Source organism: Scyliorhinus torazame, chromosome 9 (genome assembly GCF_047496885.1).
Source record: "Scyliorhinus torazame isolate Kashiwa2021f chromosome 9, sScyTor2.1, whole genome shotgun sequence".
Lineage (NCBI taxonomy): Eukaryota > Metazoa > Chordata > Chondrichthyes > Carcharhiniformes > Scyliorhinidae > Scyliorhinus > Scyliorhinus torazame.
In genome coordinates, this window is record NC_092715.1 from 167,570,786 (window position 1) to 167,590,549 (window position 19,764).

General features: G+C 44.2%; 1 protein-coding gene across 1 annotated transcript; it reads right to left on the reverse strand.

Moving 5' to 3' along the window:
• Positions 1-4,347: 4,347 nt before the first annotated feature.
• On the reverse strand, positions 4,348-17,803 carry LOC140430042 (cryptic protein-like). Its single transcript, XM_072517589.1, has 6 exons — positions 17,721-17,803; positions 17,588-17,634; positions 17,311-17,481; positions 16,308-16,422; positions 16,106-16,218; positions 4,348-5,275 (listed from the first exon to the last, which is right to left on the reverse strand). Exons 1-6 carry the CDS (start codon positions 17,741-17,743, stop codon positions 5,163-5,165), a joined length of 582 nt encoding a protein of 193 aa, XP_072373690.1. The 5' UTR covers positions 17,744-17,803; the 3' UTR covers positions 4,348-5,162.
• Between the last annotated feature and the right edge of the window lie 1,961 nt (positions 17,804-19,764).

The following is a 19,764-nucleotide window of genomic DNA, read 5'->3' on the forward strand; positions in this document are numbered from 1 at the left end:
ATTTAGAGTACCCAATTCTTTTTAAATAAAAGCAAATTACTGTGGATGCTGGAATCTGAAACGAAAGAGAAAATGCTGGAAAATCTCAGCTTTGACAAAGAGTCATCGGACTCGAAATGGTAGCTCTTCTCTCCCTACAGATGCTGCCAGACTTGCTGAGATTTTCCAGCATATTCTCTTTCGACCCAATTCATTTTGTTTCAATTAAGGGGCAACTTAGCATGGCCACTTCACCTACCCTGCAAAGCTAGATGAATTGGTGGCACAAATGGAAGTTAAGTGGTATCATCTAATTGCCATAAAAGGAGATATCATAGATCATAGAATTTACAGTGCAGAAGGAGGCCATTTGGCCCATCGAGTCTGCACCAGCTCTTGGAAAGAGCACCCTACCCAAGGCCAACACCTCCACCCTATCCCCATAACCCAGTAACCCCACCCAACACCAAGGGCAATTTTGGACACCAAGGGCAATTTATCATGGCCAATCCACCTAACCTGCACATCTTTGGACTGTGGGAGGAAACCGGAGCACCAGGAGGAAACCCACGCACACACGGGGAGAACGTGCAGACTCCGCACAGACATTGACCCAAGCCGGAATTGAACCTGGGACCCTGGAGCTGTGAAGCAATTATGCTATCCACAATGCTACCATGCTGCCCTGAAAATTGCTTATTGTCAGAAGTAGGCTTCAAATGAAGTTACTGTGAAAAGCCCCCAGTCGCCACATGCCGGCGCCTGTTCGGGGAGGCTGGTCCGGGAATTGAACTATGCTGCTGGCCGGTCTTGGTATGCTTTAAAAGCCAGCTATTTAGCCCTGTGCTAAATAATCAAAGCTTTACAAGCTAGTTTTCTGGAATAATATGTTTGTTTGAGGAATTGGCTATAGTCCGTGCATCTATTTGTAAAGGAGCCTCTGTGGAAAATTGACCACAATCTGGTAACGTTTACTTAAAACGCTAAGATCTTAAATCCAAATAAAGGAAACTGCGATGGTAACGGAGCAAATTGGCTGTGGTAGATTTAGAAAGTGCATTAACTAGACAAGCAATCTTTTTTTTTTTTTTTTTAAATTTAAGAGTTCAAATGTTTATTTTATTAAGGGTAACTTAGCATGGCCAATCCACCTACATTGCACATCTTTGGGTTGTGGGGGTGAAATCCACATAAACATGGGGAGAACGTGCAAACTCCACACAGACAGTGACCTGGGGCTGGGATCGAACCCGGGTCTGGGATCGAACCCGGTTCCTCAGCACTATGAGGCAGCAATGCTAGCCACTGTGCCACCGTGCTGCCCAGGTAAACAATTTTAACATTGAAGAATTAAGGACTTCAGGTGACGGCGGCCGGGAGGCGGCCGCACAATGGAGAGCTCCCACTCGGGAACGGCATTTTCAGGGCTTTAAGCCCGGTCCCAGGGTCCACGGAGGCAGCAGAAGCAGGGAGAAGGCACGGAGGAGGCACTGTGAAGACACAGGAGGGAAAAAAACCCAAAGAAAAATGTCGAGGGTGAGCAGAAAAACGGCCGGAAAAAAAAAAAACAGCTGGAGGTCAGTCGGGGAGTGGAAAGGTCACCACGGGGTCACCAGGTAAAATGGAGGCTGGAGCACCAGGGAAGGCCGCACTGCTTACAGCTGAAGAAATAACCAAGGTGATGGCTGCAGAATTTGAAAAGCAGTTGGCGCAGATTGCGAAATGCATGGAGACAGTGAGGAAGGAGATGAGGGAGGTTTTGAGTGTGCTGGTGGAGGAGGCGGTTTCCCTGATGAGGACGGAGGTGGCGAGCGCAGTGGCGGAGGAGCAAGAGCAAGGGGAGGCGCTGAAGGAAGTGAAGGAGACGTTATTGCAGCACGGTGATCAACTTGCCTCGATGGGGAAAGAGATGCGGAAGGTGATGGATACTAACAAGGATCTGCGAGGAAAAATGGAAGACCTGGAAAATAGATCCAGGCGACAGAACTGGAGGATTGTGGGGCTGCCCGAAGGAGTTGAAGGACCGAAGCCAACTGAGTATTTTGCCGCGATGCTGGCAAAACTATTGGGGGAGGGGGAGGACCCCTCCCGATATGAACTGGATTGGGCTCATCGGTTATGGAGGCCTGTACCAAAGGCGAGTGAGCCGCCATGGGCAGTGACTCTGTGCTTCCGTAGGTACAGGGTGAAGGAGAAGGTCCTGAGCTGGGCCAAGCAGAAGCGGGTGGTGCAGTGGGTTGGAGCTGGTATACGTGTATACCAGGACTTTACGGTGGAGCTGGCAAGGAGGCGGGCTGCCTTCAACCGGGTGAAGAGGGCACTGTACATTAGCAAGGTGCGGTGCGGCATTGTATATCCAGCGAAGCGGAGGGTGACTTACAAGCTCAGGGACTTTTATTTTGGAACGGCGGAAGCAGCGGAGGAGTTTGCGAAAGCAGAAGGACTGTGGCAGAACTGACAAATTGAGGAATGGCCATGTGCCGATGTAACCTCATGACTGTATTTTCTTCTTTTTTGTATCACTGCGCGCGGGTGTAGAGATTAAAGGAGCCAAGGTGGTATATATTTGGACAAGGGAAGGGACGGGACTTTCACTCGAAATGAGAGTTCTTTGGGATGTAGGTGGATATGCGGGGTTTGTGTGCTAAAAGGGGATCTTTGGGCTTGATGGATGTAAACGTGGGAGAAAATGCGGAAATGGAGGAGAATTTTTTTTTTAAATTTTAAACATTGAAGAATTAAAACAACAAATTTGTGAGGCACAAAAGCAGAAGAGATCCACCAATGATTAATAAGTATATTAGATTAAAAGGAAGAGGCTCAAAGTTGCCAAAACAAGTTGTAAACCTGAGGATTGGAAGCGTTTTACAATTCAGCCAGGGAGGACCAAGAAACCAAAGAAATAGAAATAGCAAGAAGCATAACAGACCAAGTTTTTATAGCTATGTAAAAAAGGGAAAAGATTAGCAAAGACAAATGAGGGCTCATTACATGCAGAGACAGGAGAACTTAATGAAATGGCACATCGCACATAGTGACTGCCGCCTTCATGAAGGAAGATATGAAAATCTTCTGAGGAATACTAAAGAACCATGGGATTAACTAACTATAAGGAGGAACTGGAAAGAAATTACTACTGAGAAACTAATGGGATTGAAATAACTTGGGCCTGATAATGGTTATGTAGAGAGTGGATGGTGGTCATTTTCCAAAATTCTGCAGTGGTTCTTGCAGATTGGAAGGCAGCAAATGTAATCCTACTATTAAAGATGGAGGAAATGGGAACTCAGACCCGTTGCCCAACAAGAGTATAATGGTTTCTGGCATTTTCCCCACTAAAAGACGTGATAAGTTACCCCCAGGTGGCAACAGACCTTCTCCTTGAACCCTTGTAGCACAAGGGCGCTTCTAGCAAAAAAGAGGAGACAATCATACAACAGATATGGGGTTTGGATCCCTCAATGAAGGATTGCAGGAAATGCTAGTGTCGAGCTGCCAAAACACCTTTAGACAGATTTTGCAGCTGAAAACAGTCTCCTTACTTTCCAGGCTGCATTCCCTCCTTCACATCACCAGGTTCTAATCCTGCCTACACACAAATAGATGACAGGCTCCTTTATTTGCTTTCTGTAAATAGAATGAGCTTGGACAGTAACTTCAGACTACCCCAGAACATCCTTTATCCGAAATACTTGGGACCAAGCGAGTATCGGATTTTGGAATATAATGCACACGTGTATGGTGACCTGCACACATGTGGCCAGGAACTTGTGGTCAGCGCCTGGAATTTGGGGTAAGAGATGGTCAACCTGTAGTTAAAGTGGACAATTTTACTCAGCTGGATGTTTGTCATACTATTCAGCAGTGGGTACAAAAAGCATGTCATAGTTCATCTGAACATTTGATATTGCTGAAAGAGAAGTTCCAAAATCAATGTGAACCCCCCCCACCCCCCCAAACAAATCAACACTGCAGGTCATAAATTGGAAGTCTCCACAGGCAGGCTATTGTGCACTTGAGACCCAGGATAGTGTCCCACACAGCTAAAGAAAACAAACCAAATATCTTCTGCCTTCACTTTAAACACAAAAACTATGAGTAGTGGAGATCCGATTAAAAGGTCTCAACCAGACATGATTCTCTTTCCACAGATGCTGCCAAACCTGCCGAATATTTCAGTATTTTGTGTTTTTAAATACTAGACAGAGGGATCATTTGGCTGGACAGAGGAAGATTAATCATCCACAAGATGGCAACGATACTCTATCAGTCTTTCAATTCATTCATGATTGAAGTATAGCCTCATCTTCAGGCCAAATGGATAACCCAACATTCCCAGAAAGCACTAAACTTTGAAGTCCAAGAAAATGTAAATAGGAATGACATTTAATTTCACCTTATTCATGGTTTTACTGCCCATTGTATTATTAGACATAAAAACAGATCACTTGCAGCTAAATTTAGCACAATACTAATTAAAATTGTTAAGATTTACAAATTAAACCTAGCATTGAAAATACTTACATCCAATTTGTATTAATGCTCTATTAAAATATATAATTTTCCAACAATGTGCAAAAACATTAATTGAAGTTGCTTTTATACTGCACTGCTTTACATACTATTAACATATGGAAACTTAGCACAGGATTCAATAAGGCCATCACAAACACTGCTACATGCACAGAAGACAGGCATCATCTGTAACGGAACATTCTCTCATCACAGATTAGGAACCAGGGCTGTGGCATAGCCTTTTACAGAGTATTGACATGACTATAGACAATGGGGGTGGGGGGTTTGCACGCAGGGAAATTAATTCAGTCTGGCGAAACAAGATTTCAGGATCGTTCTCCTGTCTTTTTCATATCGACAAGGCTTGCAAATCAATGCTACATTTGGCTTCTCCTCATTAGGGGATGGAGGGGGCAGGACAGTAGTGGGTTAGGATTCACAATTCTGATTATCCAGCCCTAAATACCGGAAATACCATGTGGACACATGTGCTGTATCTGAATGGGTCATCAAAACTACCACCTAGCCTTTCAAATGAAGTCACACACTTGCAGCAGGTACTAGAAATGATTGGTAGCGTCCAAAGGGAGAAAATCCACCAATTGAAGCAACCCCATAACCAAAGGGCCTTCCAATATATCTAGTAAATATTTTATCGTGTATAAAATTCATAGTGCAAATGCTATGGCAAGGCACGTCACAGAGATCAACAGCGATCTTGTTGGTATCAGGTCGGAGGAATCAGCAGTCAACCTATCATAATAATCATCCTGGCTTGGATCTAGAATGCAAAAAAGGAGATGTCACTTAATGTTTAACATGCAAGGATAGAGAACAAAATGAACGGTAAAAAATCTCTGCAATAGATTCAGGATCAATTGGGAACATTTATAACAAATAGATCAATGATAGTTTCCAGTGTTGCATTTTCATGTAAATATCAGGCTAATGAGATTTGCAACAGTCAAATCACCCAAGTAGATGATAGCAAATATATTTCAATATTTCAGTGGGGGAGGGCAGCATGGTGGCGCTGCGGCCTTACAGCGTCGAGGTCCCAGGTTCGATCCCAGCTCTGGGTCACTGTCCGTGTGGAGTTTGCACATTCGCCCCGTGTTTGCATGGATTTCGTCCCCGCAACCCAAAGATGTGCAGGGTAGGTGGATTGACCACGCTAAATTGCCGCTTTTGGAAAAAATGAATTGGATACTCTAATTTTTTTTAAAAAAATATTTCAGTTTGGGGGGGGGGGGGGAAGAGTTTAGATCCATTCATTGATTGGTGTCACTGCACACAAGTGAAATACTGCAGATGCTAGACACATTGTTGGAAGTTCTCAGATCTGGCAGCATCTACCTTTCAATGATATGTCACTGGTCTGAAAATGTTAACTCTGCAGATGCTGCGAGACGCACTATTTCAAGCTTTTTCTATATTTGTTCCTTCTTTCTGTGGTAATGGTTCACTCTTCAGGTACTGTCTGTATTTCTCCAAGAAGTCATCACCCACTTAAAAAACCTCTTCCTGACCCCCACCTCCGTCCTTCCAAACGGTTGCCCCATTTGAGAATGTTGCCTCCCAAATCTATTCCCACCTTGCTTGGAAAATCCATGTTAGAATCCTTCAAACCAGATATCGGTCCTACAATATTTAGTGGTAAAACAGCCCCAAAAGCTACGAATGACAGCCCTTCTCAACTGGTCTCGATCTTTGGCATGATAAACCATACATCTTCCACTATTGTCCAGGGGAATTGGGCTGCATTCACCTGGATAGATAAGAATGGAACCAGCGGTAGTCAGGGAATCACCTCCTACAGCTTCTCTTTCCACTTACACACTTACCGAATTCCCTCAGGGATCTATCCTTGGCCCCCTTTATGTTGTTCCCCCGCAACATTTCCCGAGAACAAAATCAGGTTCCACATCTATTGCTTTACCTCACCACTAAGCTTTACCAACACCTCGGCTTTGACTTTTCTAGTACTTTTGACATCTAGCACTGGATGAACAGAAATTGTTTTGTTAAATTTACGAGTAACCAATTATAGGTGGATATGCGGGGTTTGTGTGCTAAAAGGGGATCTTTGGGCTTGATGGATGTAAATGTGGGAGAAAATGCGGAAATGGAGGAGAATTTCTAAAAAAAAAAAACATTGAAGAATTAATACAACAAATTTGTGAGGCACAAAGCAGAAGAGATCCACCAATGATTAATAAGTATATTAGATTAAAAGGAAGAGGCTCAAAGTTGCCAAAACAAGTTGTAAACCTGAGGATTGGAAGCGTTTTACAATTCAGCCAGGGAGGACCAAGAAACCAAAGAAATAGAAATAGCAAGAAGCATAACAGACCAAGTTTTTATAGCTATGTAAAAAAGGGAAAAGATTAGCAAAGACAAATGAGGGCTCAAAATCAGGTTCCACATCTATTGCTTTACCTCACCATTAAGCTTTACCAACACCTCGGCTTTGACTTTTCTAGTACTTTTGACATCTAGCACTGGATGAACAGTGGGTTGTGGGGGGTGAAACCCACGCAGACACGGGGAGAATGTGCAAACTCCACATGGGACAGTGATGCAGGGCCGGGATTCGAACCCGGGTCCTCAACGCCGTAGGCAGTGCTATCCACCGTGCCACATGCCGCCCCCAAAATTTCTAACTAATGGAAGACCAAAGCCATTGACTTTGCTCTCAGCTGCAAACTATTCCATCCTTCTCTGGCATTTTCAGCACCCCTCATCCATATGCCTGGTCACCTCTAGGCTTGATGATTCTGTTGATGCTTTCCTGACTAGCCTCCCATCTTCCATTAGACATAAACTGGAGCTGATCTAAAAATCTATCCACATCTTCACGCAACCAAGTCAGTCACCCATCACTCCTGCACTTGCTGACCTACACTTTCTGTGTACAGCAAAACTCGCATCTCCAGCTCTAGTCTTCTTCAGCCAGAGATCTTCTTTCTGTTCCTTGATGGTCATCCCATCATTTTGACACATTTGTTTAGTCGCCTGGATCCAAAGTTCTGGAATTCCCCTCTTTCCTCCAATGTTCCTCAAAATCTCATTTTGTAGGGCAGCACGGTGGCGCAGTGGGTTAGCCCTGCTGCCTCACGGCGCCGAGGTCCCAGGTTCGATCCCGGCTCTGGGTCACTGTCCGTGTGGAGTTTGCACATTCTCCCCGTGTTTGTGTGGGTTTTGCCCCCACAACCCAAAGATGTGGATTGGCCACATTAAATTGCCCCTTAATTGGAAAAATTAATTGGATGTTCTAAATTTATTTTTAAAAAATCTTTGTCCATTTGCCCGAAAAGTTCTATGCATCAAAACTATTATTTATACCACCTTAATTAGCAGTGAAAGAGAGGGTGCTGCAGGTGTCACCAGGATTCCTGCTACTCATCACAATCTAGTGACACTTGTTTGAAAATGGCACGGTGTGGGCAAGATCCAATTTGCTTCCGATGGTCCTTTCAGTGAGACTTGCACATAAAGAATGGCCCCCAACTCGAGTCCTAGCGAGAACTTGGTAAAGACTGTGGAAAAGCTGGTATAAAAAAGTGTGAAAACAAACTGAAAGACTAAAGAGTAAGTCAATTACAAGGAAAACAACAACGAGGGAAAACTAAAAAGCTGCAAAGTAATTAACACGAGAAATAATAAGCAGTGAATTAAAACAGACTAAATAAGCATTTTCTACATACAAAGATGTAGCATAAGAAACAATCTGTTTGAATTGCAAGTACAATTTCAACTCGCTGAGACATGGCTGCAAGGCCAATAGGATTGAGAACTAAATATGAGGTTACGGTCTGCAAGGAAGAGCAGCCTCATTATTTGAATGAAGAAATTATGTAATAAGAGGCAAGCAGGCAATGGAGATTAGAATTAATAGAAATTTAAAACTAAAGTGGGATTGCATGAAGGCCTCCTGGTAGCAGATGTAAAATGGTAAGCTTGTATAAATACAGAGATTGATTAGATAAGCATGTAGCTTAAGCAGAGTGGTTTCAATGGGGGATTTTAACAATCAGTTTAAAATAAGCAGATAAGTTTTTTCCCCCCCACAATATGTCCTAGCATCAACAAAGTGCCTTGCCATATTAAATGTAACCATGAATCAGATTTAGTTAGAGCCCAAGTGTGCATGAACATTCATATTATCATTAATAAATAAGAGTTCAACACAGTTTGAAATGCAAAATAGATCTAGAAATGCAAAATAGATTTTAGGAGAGGCCGACACAGATGCGATAAGAGACTGTCCATCGTAAACTGGGCAAAACAACAGATCAGTAGGAAACAGATTTAATGGTGTTGTACCATTAAATCACTTTGCACCTTTAAAAGGGGAATAAAAGAGCACTCCATGCCAAAAAGGCAGCCATGAGAAAATAAAGGGGTAAGAAACATGAAACTAAGAGGTGTACAAATAAAACAGAGATCCTAACAAATGAGAAAGATGCACAGATAGCAGAAAGTGGGGCGATAACATAGCAAGAGCTACAAAAAAAAAAAAAAAAAAAAAAAAAAAAAAAAAAAAAAAAAAACTTGCAAGGCACATAAAAATCACAACTTATTTTGAAACCAATATTAGAGGGATGTCAGGAGTAGTGCCCCCCCCCCTCAGTGTGCTCACAGGGGAACAAGCGATTATTTCAGCTGGCCAGGGAATCTAGGACTAAGTATAAAAATCAAGAATGAAATTTGAAAGTGGTCACAAATTTGAAAGTGTACACAACGAACGATGAGAGCTAGATCAGTTGTTAAATTTAAACTAGGTGAAGAGGTCTTGATTAGCCAACAGTAAGGGATATGGGGCAACAGCAAGTGTATGGAGTTAGGTGACATCTAGTCTCTTTCAAATTGAAAAGGCCAGCAAACAACTAAAACGTCTAGAATGTTAATGTCCCATGGCATGTAACAGTTAATGTTAAAAGAAAACAAAAAGCAGGAAACTGACTGTAGTCATTAATTCAGAATTATTACAGCATAGGAGGCCTAGTGTCTGAAATAACTCTCCAAGTGAGCAAGTCACCTTATGCCCATTCCTACTTCGTCCCTGTAACCCTGCACATAGTGGTTATGTGGTGCAGTGGTTAGCACTGCTGCATCACAGTGCTGAGGACCTGGGTTTGATCCCAGCCCGTGCAGTGTTTGCACATTCTCCCAGTGTTTGCGTGGGTCTGACCCCCACAACCCAAAAGATGTGCAGGCTAGGTGGATTGGCCATGCTAAATTGCCCCTCAGTTGGGGAAAAAAGAATTGGGTACTCTTTCTTTAAAAAAGAAAGAAAGAATACCCTGCACATATTCCTTTTCGATTACAGTCCAATTCCACTTTGAAAGCGCTGATTGAATCTACCTCCACCACACATCAGGTAGTGCATTCCAAACGACCCGCTATGTGAAAATCTTTCCGTATCCCTTTCGCATAATTTTCCACAGTAACTTCATTGCAGTGTTAATGGAAGCCTACTTGTGATGCTAACAAAAATTACTTTAAATCTGTGCCCTCTCATTCTCTACCTTCTCCCCATTTAGTTTGTCCCCAGATCCCTCCCGATTTTGAGGACCTCTATCAAATCTCCTTGCAACCTCTTTTCCCCCCTCACCCAGAAGGAAACAGTGCTAACTTCTTCAATCTATCTGAAGTGCATCATTTTTGGAATCATACAAGTGGGCCCCTTTGCACCCTCCCTAAAAAGTGTGGCACCCAGAACTGGATGCAATACACTGCGCGAGGACAAATTAGCATCCAAGTTCAACATTAAACTCTTACTTGTGTACTATTAATAAAGTTAGGATATTGTGTGCTTTATTAATAGAGAAATGGTGTCGGGAAATTGATGGGATTGAAGACGAATATATTCCCAGAGCTGATAATCTAAATCCCAGAGTACTCAAGGAAGTGGCTCGAGAAATAGGGAATGCATTGGTGGTCATTTTCCAGGATTCTGTATACTATGGAACAGTTCTTGCAGATTTAAGGATAGCTAATATAACTCCACACTATTTAAATAGGAAAGTAGAGAAAAGGGAAGTAGAGAGAAAACAGGGAATTAGACCAGTAAGCCAGATGTCAGTAGTGGGGAAAATTTTAGAATTTATCATAGATTTTATAGGGACTTCCGGTGGCGGTCATGGAGTGAGTGGTCACACATTTGGCAACTCCCGCTCAAGGTGGATTTTGTTGGTCCTTCCCCACCCATATGAGTTTTTTGGGGGGCAAAAGTGCACGAATGCCCAGGGAAGGTAACACTCCTCTGGTGAGGCTGGTGTATGGACCAGAGGACGAGAAGTGCCTCGAGAAAGAGAACAGCTGAAGCAAGAAAGTTTTTGTGGTGTGCCACAAGTGAAGATGGTGGAGGGCAAGGGGGCAGCAGTGTCCACCCAGTGGTCAACCAAGCAGCTGGAGGGGTTTCTGAAAGCAAATTCCAACAGCAGAGGAAAGAGGCTTTGGAGAATTTGGCCAAGATGGTGGAGCCACTCAAGAGCTGCGATTGAGAGTGGAGCAGAGACTAGAGGCTCAGGGCCTGCCAATCCAGTAGGTGGAGGAGCAGATGGCCTCATTGGAGGTGGAGTTGCGGTTGGTTCTGGACAGCCAGGAGAGACAGAAATTGGAGGACCTGGAGAACCACTCCAAGAGACCAAACCCGAGGATTGTCGGGATGTCCAAGGGAGCTGAGCCGCCAAGTATGTGGTGAGCATGCTGGAGATGTTGATGGGGGAGGGGGCTTTAGACCAGCCCCCCCCCCCCCCCCCAGGTGGATCAGGCACTGGGGGAGCCACGATGGGCGATGCTGCATCGATACTTGGGTTATAGAAAAGATCCTGAAATGGGTGAAGCAGACCAGGAAATGCACCTGGGAGTGAATTGTGGGTCTACCAGGACCTGGGTGCAGAGTTGGTGAAGAGGAGGGTTCATCTGGATAAATACTGGGGTTCTGTACCCTGCCGCTGGTGGGTAACACAGCGCAAGCAGGAGTTTTATTTTGACTCACCAGAGGTGGCGAGAAGTGTCCATGGACTGGGAGGAATGTGAGGACATTGAACTTGAGGAGGAGCTTTGTGCTCACTGTAAAGTGTATGGGGTGGGTTATGACGGGGAGGCAGGAGCAGCGATGGCATAAGTGTGCCTTTGGTTTGTTGGAGGATGGACTGGAGAGGTGAGGGGAAGTCAATGGCCTTGGGCAGGGGCCACCAAGCCAGCTGGATGGGCTAGTTAACAGAAGTGAAGTGGTGGGTTGCCAGGAGGAAGTGTGGGGTCTTTGCTCAGGGATGGAGTGGCACACAATTTAAAAAAAATAAATTTAGAGTACTCAATTATTTTGTTCCAATTAAGGGCAATTTAGTGCGGCCAATCTACCTACCCTGCACATCTTTGGGTTGTGGGGGTGAAACCCACGCAGACACATGGAGAATGTACAAACTCCATATAGTCTTGCCTTACAAGTCTTATTGAATTCTTTGAGGAGGTGACCAAGCATGTGGATGAAGGTAAAGCAGTGGATGTAGTGTACATGGATTTTAGTAAGGCATTTGATAAGGTTCCCCATGGTAGGCTTATGCAGAAAGTAAGGAGGCATGGGATAGTGGGTAATTTGGCCAGTTGGATAACGAACTGGCAAACCGATAGAAGTCAGAGAGTGGTGGTGGATGGCAAATATTCAGCCTGGATCCCAGTTACCAGTGGCGTACCGCAGGGATCAGTTCTGGGTCCTCTGCTGTTTGTGATTTTTCATTAATGACTTGGATGAGGGAGTTGAAGGGTGGGTCAGTAAATTTGCAGTCGATACGAAGATTGGTGGAGTTGTGGATAGTAAGGAGGGCTGTTGTCGGCTGCAAAGAAACATAGATAGGATGCAGAGCTGGGCTGAGAAGTGGCAGATGGAGTTTAACCCTGAAAAGTGTGAGGTCGTCCATTTTGGAAGGACAAATAAGAATGCGGAATACAGGGTTAATGGTAGAGTTCTTGGCAATGTGGAGGAGCAGAGAGATCTTGGGGTCTATGTTCATACATCTTTGAAAGTTGCCACTCAAGTGGATAGAGCTGTGAAGAAGGCCTATGGTGTGCTCGCGTTCATTAACAGAGGGATTGAATTTAAGAGCCGTGAGGTGATGATGCAGCTGTACAAAACTTTGGTAAGGCCACATTTGGAGGACTGTGTCCATTTCTGGCCGCCTCATTTTAGGAAGGATGTGGAAGCTTTGGAAAAGGTGCAAAGGAGATTTACCAGGATGTTGCCTGGAATGGAGAGTAGGTCTTACGAGGAAAGGTTGAGGGTGCTAGGCCTTTTCTCATTAGAACGGAGAAGGATGAGGGGCGACTTGATAGAGGTTTATAAGATGATCAGGGGAATAGACGGACAGTCAGAGACTTTTTCCCCAGGTGGAACACACTATTATAAGGGGACATAAATTTAAGGTGGAAGATATAGGAGGGATATCAGAGGTAGGTTCTTTACCCAGAGAGTAATGGGGGCATGGAATGCACTGCCTGTGGAAGTAGTTGAGTCAGAAACATTAGGGACCTTCAAGCAGCTATTGGATAGGTGTATGGATTACGGTAAAATGATATAGTGTAGATTTATTTGTTCTTAAGGGCAGCACGGTAGCATTGTGGATAGCACAATTGCTTCACAGCTCCGGGGTCCCAGGTTCGATTCCGGCTCGGGTCACTGTCTGTGCGGAGTCTGCACATCCTCCCAGTGTGTGCGTGGGTTTCCTCCGGGTGCTCTGGTTTCCTCCCACAGTCCAAAGATGTGCGGGTTAGGTGAATTGGCCAATGATAAATTGCCCTTAAATGTCTAAATTGCCCTTGGTGTTGGGTGGAGGCGTTGAGTTTGGGTAGGGTGCTCTTTCCAAGAGCCGGTGCAGACTCAAAGGGCCGAATGGCCTCCTGCACTGTAAATTCAATGATAATCTATGATTAATCTAGGACAAAGGTTCGGCACAACATCGTGGGACGAAGGGCCTGTTCTGTGCTGTATTTTCTATGTTCCATGTTCTATGTTCCACACAGACAGTGACCCAGGGCCGGGATTCGAACCCGGGTCCTCAGCGCTGTAGGCAACATTGCTAACCACTGTGCCACATGTTGCCCCTTGGTGTGGCACAGTTAGGGAGGGAAGAGATGACCGGATAACCGAGGGCGGGCCTGGAGGGACACTTGACGTGGGCCGGGTGCTGGCTTTAAAAGGGTATGACCCCCTCCTCCCTCCCCACCAAAACCAGGCTGGTCACATGACATGAGGGTTGAATGAGCTGAATAAAGAGTCTTGTGTGTTCAAACATTTGAGAAGCTTGAAGGAGGACGTTGTGTTTTTACAGGAGACGCATCTGATGCTGGGGGACCAGATGAGGTCGAGGAAGGGATGGGTGGGGCAAGAGGAGACCTTTTTGAAGTTGGCAGGCAGTGACTAGTGTCGTGCGCAGGGATCGTGCTTGGAACCCAACTGCTCACATTATATATTAATGATTTAGATGAGGGAACAAAATGTAATATCTCCAGATTTGCAGCTGACACAAAGTTGGGTGGCAGGTTGAGCTGCGAGGAGGGTGCAGAGATCCTTCAGTGTGATTTGGATAAGTGAGCAAATGAATGACTATTATCTGAATGGCCATAAATTAGGAAAGGTGCAACAAGACCTGGGTGTCCAGTCACTGAAGGCAAGTATGCAGGTTCAGCAGGAGGTAAAGGTGGTAAATGGTATGCTGGCCTTCATTGCGTGAGGATTAGAGTACAAGGAAGCAGGGGTGTCTTGCTACAATTATACAGGGCCTTCGTGAGGCCATACCTGGAATATTGTGTGCAGTTTTGGTCTTCTTACCTGAAGAAGGAAATTCTTGCTCTAGAGGGAGTGCAGCAAAGGTTTACCAGACTGATTCCTGGGATGGCAGGACTAACATACAAGGAGTGATTCAATGGGTTAGGATTGTATTTGCTGGAGTCAAGAATGAGGTTGGGGGTGTCTAACAGGACTAGATAAGTGTTGATGCAGGAAGTGTGTTGCTCATGGTGGGTGTCCAGAACCAGGGTTCACAAGTCTGAGGACACGGGGTAGACCATTTAGGACAGAGATTAAGAGAAATGTCTTCACCAGAGTGAGGCGAGTTTATGGGGTTTGTTACCACAGGAAGTGGAGGATAAAACACTGTACAAAGCAGTTAGCTAGAGCACTAGGGCAAAGGGGATCAAAGGATATGGGAGGGGAAATGCAGGATTAAGCTATTGAGTTGGGGGATCATGAATGGTGGAGCAGGCTCGAAGGGCCAAATGGCTTCCCCTGCTCCTCGTTTCTATGTTTCTCTCTCCACCCGTCTGCCTCGTTCAATGATTTATGTACATATAACCTAACCCCCTCTGCTCCTGCACCCCCTTTGGAGTTGTACCCTTGTATTCCATGTTCACCCTAACAAATGAATCACTTCCTAATTCTTGGCATTGCTAGCAGCTCAAGCTGTGTCCTTATAATGGGGTCTTAGCAACAATATTATAGAAGAGGGACTGAGGAAGGAAATATGCTGTCACTGGTGCTGTAGGAAGCAAATGCAGCACTAAACTGGATTACTAGAGACAGAATAGTCTGTTAATGCAGATATCACTTATACACTAGCTCCCTGCACCACAGGTCCTGGCAGCCCTCCGTATCCCATCCAAAAATGTTCATACATGTTTCAGGAGACAGTTCAGCTGAGGCCATTAATGCAAAGACCAAAACAGTCACCAACAGTCATGCATATAACAACCAGCAGGCATCACAAATACTTATTAAAAGCTGGAATGTCTTAAGGGCCCAATTGCAGTGACTCGCTGTTACTCAGGTTAAAATTAGCACACTACTCCTAAAATGAGATGTGGGAAGCAATCATTTGTTCATTCAGAATTCAAAATGCCACTGATGTTGATCTTTTAAACTGTGTGTAGCACATTTACATTTATATGTGTTTGCAGAACTTAAATCTCAGCAACATTTCTTCAACATTGACAGTCTGGCATGAATAAATGACTGAACGGATTATTTAGTGTACATTGATCAGTCTGACGCTATTGTTGCATTTTTGAATGGTTAAGATGTGTATTTTTGAACGGTTAAGATGAAGTTTCCAGGGGTAAACAGTTGCACCACAACAGACCATTATAAAAATACTTTTAGAACACTTCAATAATCCTGCGTGAACTTCAGAAACTTCACACCTAGTAACCCTAGCCTTTGAGGGATCCAAATGACAGTCACAAAGGCTCCTTGGTTTGATTTCCCTCAGTACAGACTCTCGTTGATCTCAACTGGGAGCGGTGAAAGTTGCAATAATTGGTCACAGCAGGCATGAATTAGAGGGGGAAATTTGCTGAAAATGCACACATTTCAATGGCCTTAGAATTAGTGTTGATGTTGCAGATTCTAAGACACACTGCCTAGGCTCACTCAGAAGGGCAGATAATAACGAAGTGAAAACCTCTCAAGACCCAAAGGAGAAAGTATTGGTAGAAAATATAATTCACCTAGAGTTTAGACTTGTGCATATAGGTAGCCGGATAAAATGGATGCACTTTGTATACACAGCTCCTTCGCCCTGGGCTTCGACAGATTAATTTTAACACTTACCACAGTTCTCAACCTTTCCAAATGCTTCAAGGCAGTGTAGACTCCCATAGCTACATTTACACCAGGTACAATGCTTTAAAACCCACTGGCCATCTTTAAATTTGCCGCAACCCCTGCCAAATAACAGAAAGACGATAAACAACTTAGTCCAATTAGCAGAATGCAATGTAAATTTGGAAGAAATCATCAAGAAATCTCTTACTTAAGGCGCTCATCCAGCTCGCAGTATCTCCCGATAAAATGAATTGGACAAGCACAGAAGCTGCCCAGAATGCACGTTCCACCATTCCTGCAGCAACTCCTGTCCAGGGTATTGGCTGGAGGCCAAGAACACAAATTAATCTAAAAATCTCAATATAGAAGAAGCAATAGTCAGAATTAAGGCCTGTAGATCAGTTATATAATACATACTATGCTGTAAAGCAAAACACATTTAATAGACTGTGTACTGTATATCAGGGTTAGGATCAAGCAGAGACACCATAGAATCCCTATAGGGGAGGAGGCCATTCTGCCCACCAAGTCTGCACAGAGCCCATCCCACCCATGCCCATTTCCCCTGCAACCCCACCTAACCTGCACATCTTTGGACACAAAGGAGCATTTAGCATGATCAATCTACCTAGCCTGCACATTTGGACTGCGCAAGGAAACTGGAGCACCCGGAGGAAATCCACCCAGACACGGGGAGAATGTACAAACTTCACAGTCATCCAAGGCCGAATTGAACCTGGGTCCCGGCTGCTGCGAGTTAAGTTCCTCAGGCCTTCCTAATAAATAAGGAACTGTACAGGGAACAGACTATGGCTCTTCATAAGCATTAAACGTTGACATGCACGAATGAGCAGAACTTTCCGCACGTTTGCAAAATGTCACTGGCTGGGCAATCAGGAAGTTGGGTAGATCCATTTGCTCTAATACACATCATCCATATTCTACCGAGTCAGTATGGCAACTTTCAAATCCTTACTAAAGAAACAAATCTTATTCCCTGTACAAGTGTTTTGAAATAATTACCAAAGCTAAAATATTAAGTATTGGAGGGTTGAAAACTGAGAAACCCGTTTTATATGTGATTTTAGAAAGATTTTACGGGAATATAACTGGGACATCAAACCTTATATTCAGACTTGACAATGTTTGCCGGATTCTAAGCATACGATAGTTACAATGAAGCGCAAACTCAGAACGGGCATGTAACTTACTCTCCGTCAAGCCAACGAAGCGAATGATGTTGACAGTCTCGGAGGAGTTTGCTTCTTGAGGTTTGCCATTGAGCCTGTTAAATTCAGTTAAAGATTTGGGACTTTTTCCTAATGGTTTTTGAATAGTGGACTTTGCAATCTGTCGATCACATTTCCTATCGGCTCCACAATCTGAAACGGACAACACAGAATGTGGTCGGCTTAAATTGATCATGAAGCCATTTCCAATAGTAAATTGATCAACGAGAGCTTCATTCGCAGGCGAATGATCACTTACCATTCCCAAATCCCACAGCCTGGAAGAGGAAAAACACTAGAAGAGACCTGCAAAAGCAGGAGCATGGTTACTAATTTAACCCCAACAATGGTTAACATTTTTTATTGCCGTTTTAAGAAAGACGCAAACTTACCTAGTAACTGCTGAAAATGACATTCTTCCCACTAAAGAACAACATGCAATCACCTGGTTACTGCTCTGAAATGTGGAATCTGGCTAGAGAATGAATTCTGGATCTAATCTCCTGCAGACATTCACTAACACGAACCCATTAACAATTATCAGGTAGTTCTCACCTTCCCGGCAGTGAATACAAACTTTTCCATCAAATTAAGAGCACAATTTACATTCGACAAACCGCTCGAAGGACAAAAGAAAAGAACCAATTCGCTGATAATTATGTATACTCTCAGCGTGACATTCCTTCCTGTCTCATTGCAAAAAGTAATTCTGTCTTAAATGCTTTCCACTTTCTTACCAAGTGTCGAATTTTAAACCGAAACCAAAAGTTGGTGTTTTATGATGATCCATTTTCATTCATTAATAAAAGTCAGTATTTCATATCATTTTCTGAAGAGAACATTATTTAACGTGACAGTTAAGTAATAAATATGCAAATATTTGTTCAGCACACAAAAGGTGATGTCAGAGTTTACAATTTTCCTGTTAACACGTGTTACAGTCACAGCAGCACAGGTTTGATAGTGTAATTCCATTAACGCCGTAATTTATTCGCTATCTCTATTTATTCTGTCATTGTCTTTAATGCTCTTAATCCCTTTCTCCGGGGATACTTTATTTGCAAACTTCCTCCCATGTAGTTTAACGTGCTGTTGATCTAGGCGTGCAAAATAATGTCATTTTCAATTGTTATGATTCAGTTTCCCATTGGACATTCTGTTCAAAATTAACCTGAAATAGTGGAAATAGATCAGGGTAGAAAAAAATTAATGACTTGCTTCCAGTATTTGCCCAACACGGAGGAAGACACATTTATTGCTGTGGTGGTCGGGCTTCTGCCATTCACCTCATTGTTTTTAAAAATAAATTCAGAGTACCCAATTCATTTTTTCCAATTAAGGGGCAATTTAGTGTGGCCAATCCACCTAGCCTGCACATCTTTGGGTTGTGGGGGCGAAACCCACAGAGAATGTGCAAACTCCACACGGACCGTGACCCAGAGCCAGGATCAAACCTGGGACCTCGGCGCCGTGAGGCAGCAGGGCTAACCCACTGCGCTACCATGCTGCCCCCTACTTCAATGATTTAACCACAAACAGACTCTGGGTTTCCCCAGTGTCATCAACTTAACTCAAATAAATCTTTCAAAAGAGGACCCTTCTGAGGGACACAACGAATAAAACCCAAATCTTACAAAAAGCTCAATAAATTAAATCATATTATTTGTCTTACCCTCAACACATTCCACTCTCCACAGTGTCCAATTGATACAGAGCTTAAACAAGCATTAACTTAGTAAATGTGCTAATTGCTAATTAAGTGGACACATTTGGGGTTGTTTTATTGTCACGCGTACCGAGGTACAGTGAAAAGTGTTCTGCGTACAGTCCTCTCATCACTGAGCGATTTGGGCGGCACGGTGGTGCAGTGGGTTAGCTCTGCTGCCTCACGGCACCGAGGACCCGGGTTTGATCCCGGCTCTGGGTCACTGTCTGTGTGGAGTTTGCACATTCTCCCACTGTCTCTGTGGGTTTCACCTCCACAACCCAAAGATGTGCAGGATTAGTGGATTGGCCACTCTTTTGGGTCAACCAAATAGAAGAAAGGAAACAAATTTAGGGACAAAGCAAGAAGGGCACTGCCCGGACACAGCAATGATCGACGGAAACTTAAAAACATCAAATGAGAGTGCAATTAAAGGGGTCAATAAAGCACCCCAATCTCTGAGGTGCCCACCAGGCACAGAAGGCCGAGATGGTGCCCGTGGACACCGCATGCTCTCTTTCATGGACACCTGGCCACGAACGTAGTCGTGGAAGAGGGACAGAAAGTCTGGTTGGACGACCCCCTCGGTCGCCCGCTGCCTGGATGTATAACTGGCCCACTTTGCCAGGCCCAGGAGCAGGTACACAAGGAGGTCCTCCACCTTCCCCGCCCCTTCCGCACGGGTACCTGGTGATCAAGAGATTGGGGCTGAAGTGCAAACAAAACTTCAG

Excerpts from the sequence above, each read along its gene's own strand:
- LOC140430042 (XM_072517589.1), bottom strand. The coding sequence starts at position 17,743 with ATGTCATTTTCAGCAGTTACTAG. Across the intron at positions 17,482-17,587 it reads GGCTGTGGGATTTGGGAATG|ATTGTGGAGCCGATAGGAAA; the intron begins GTAAGTGATCAT and ends TGTCCGTTTCAG. Across the intron at positions 16,219-16,307 it reads GAGCTGGATGAGCGCCTTAA|GGGTTGCGGCAAATTTAAAG; the intron begins GTAAGAGATTTC and ends GTTATTTGGCAG.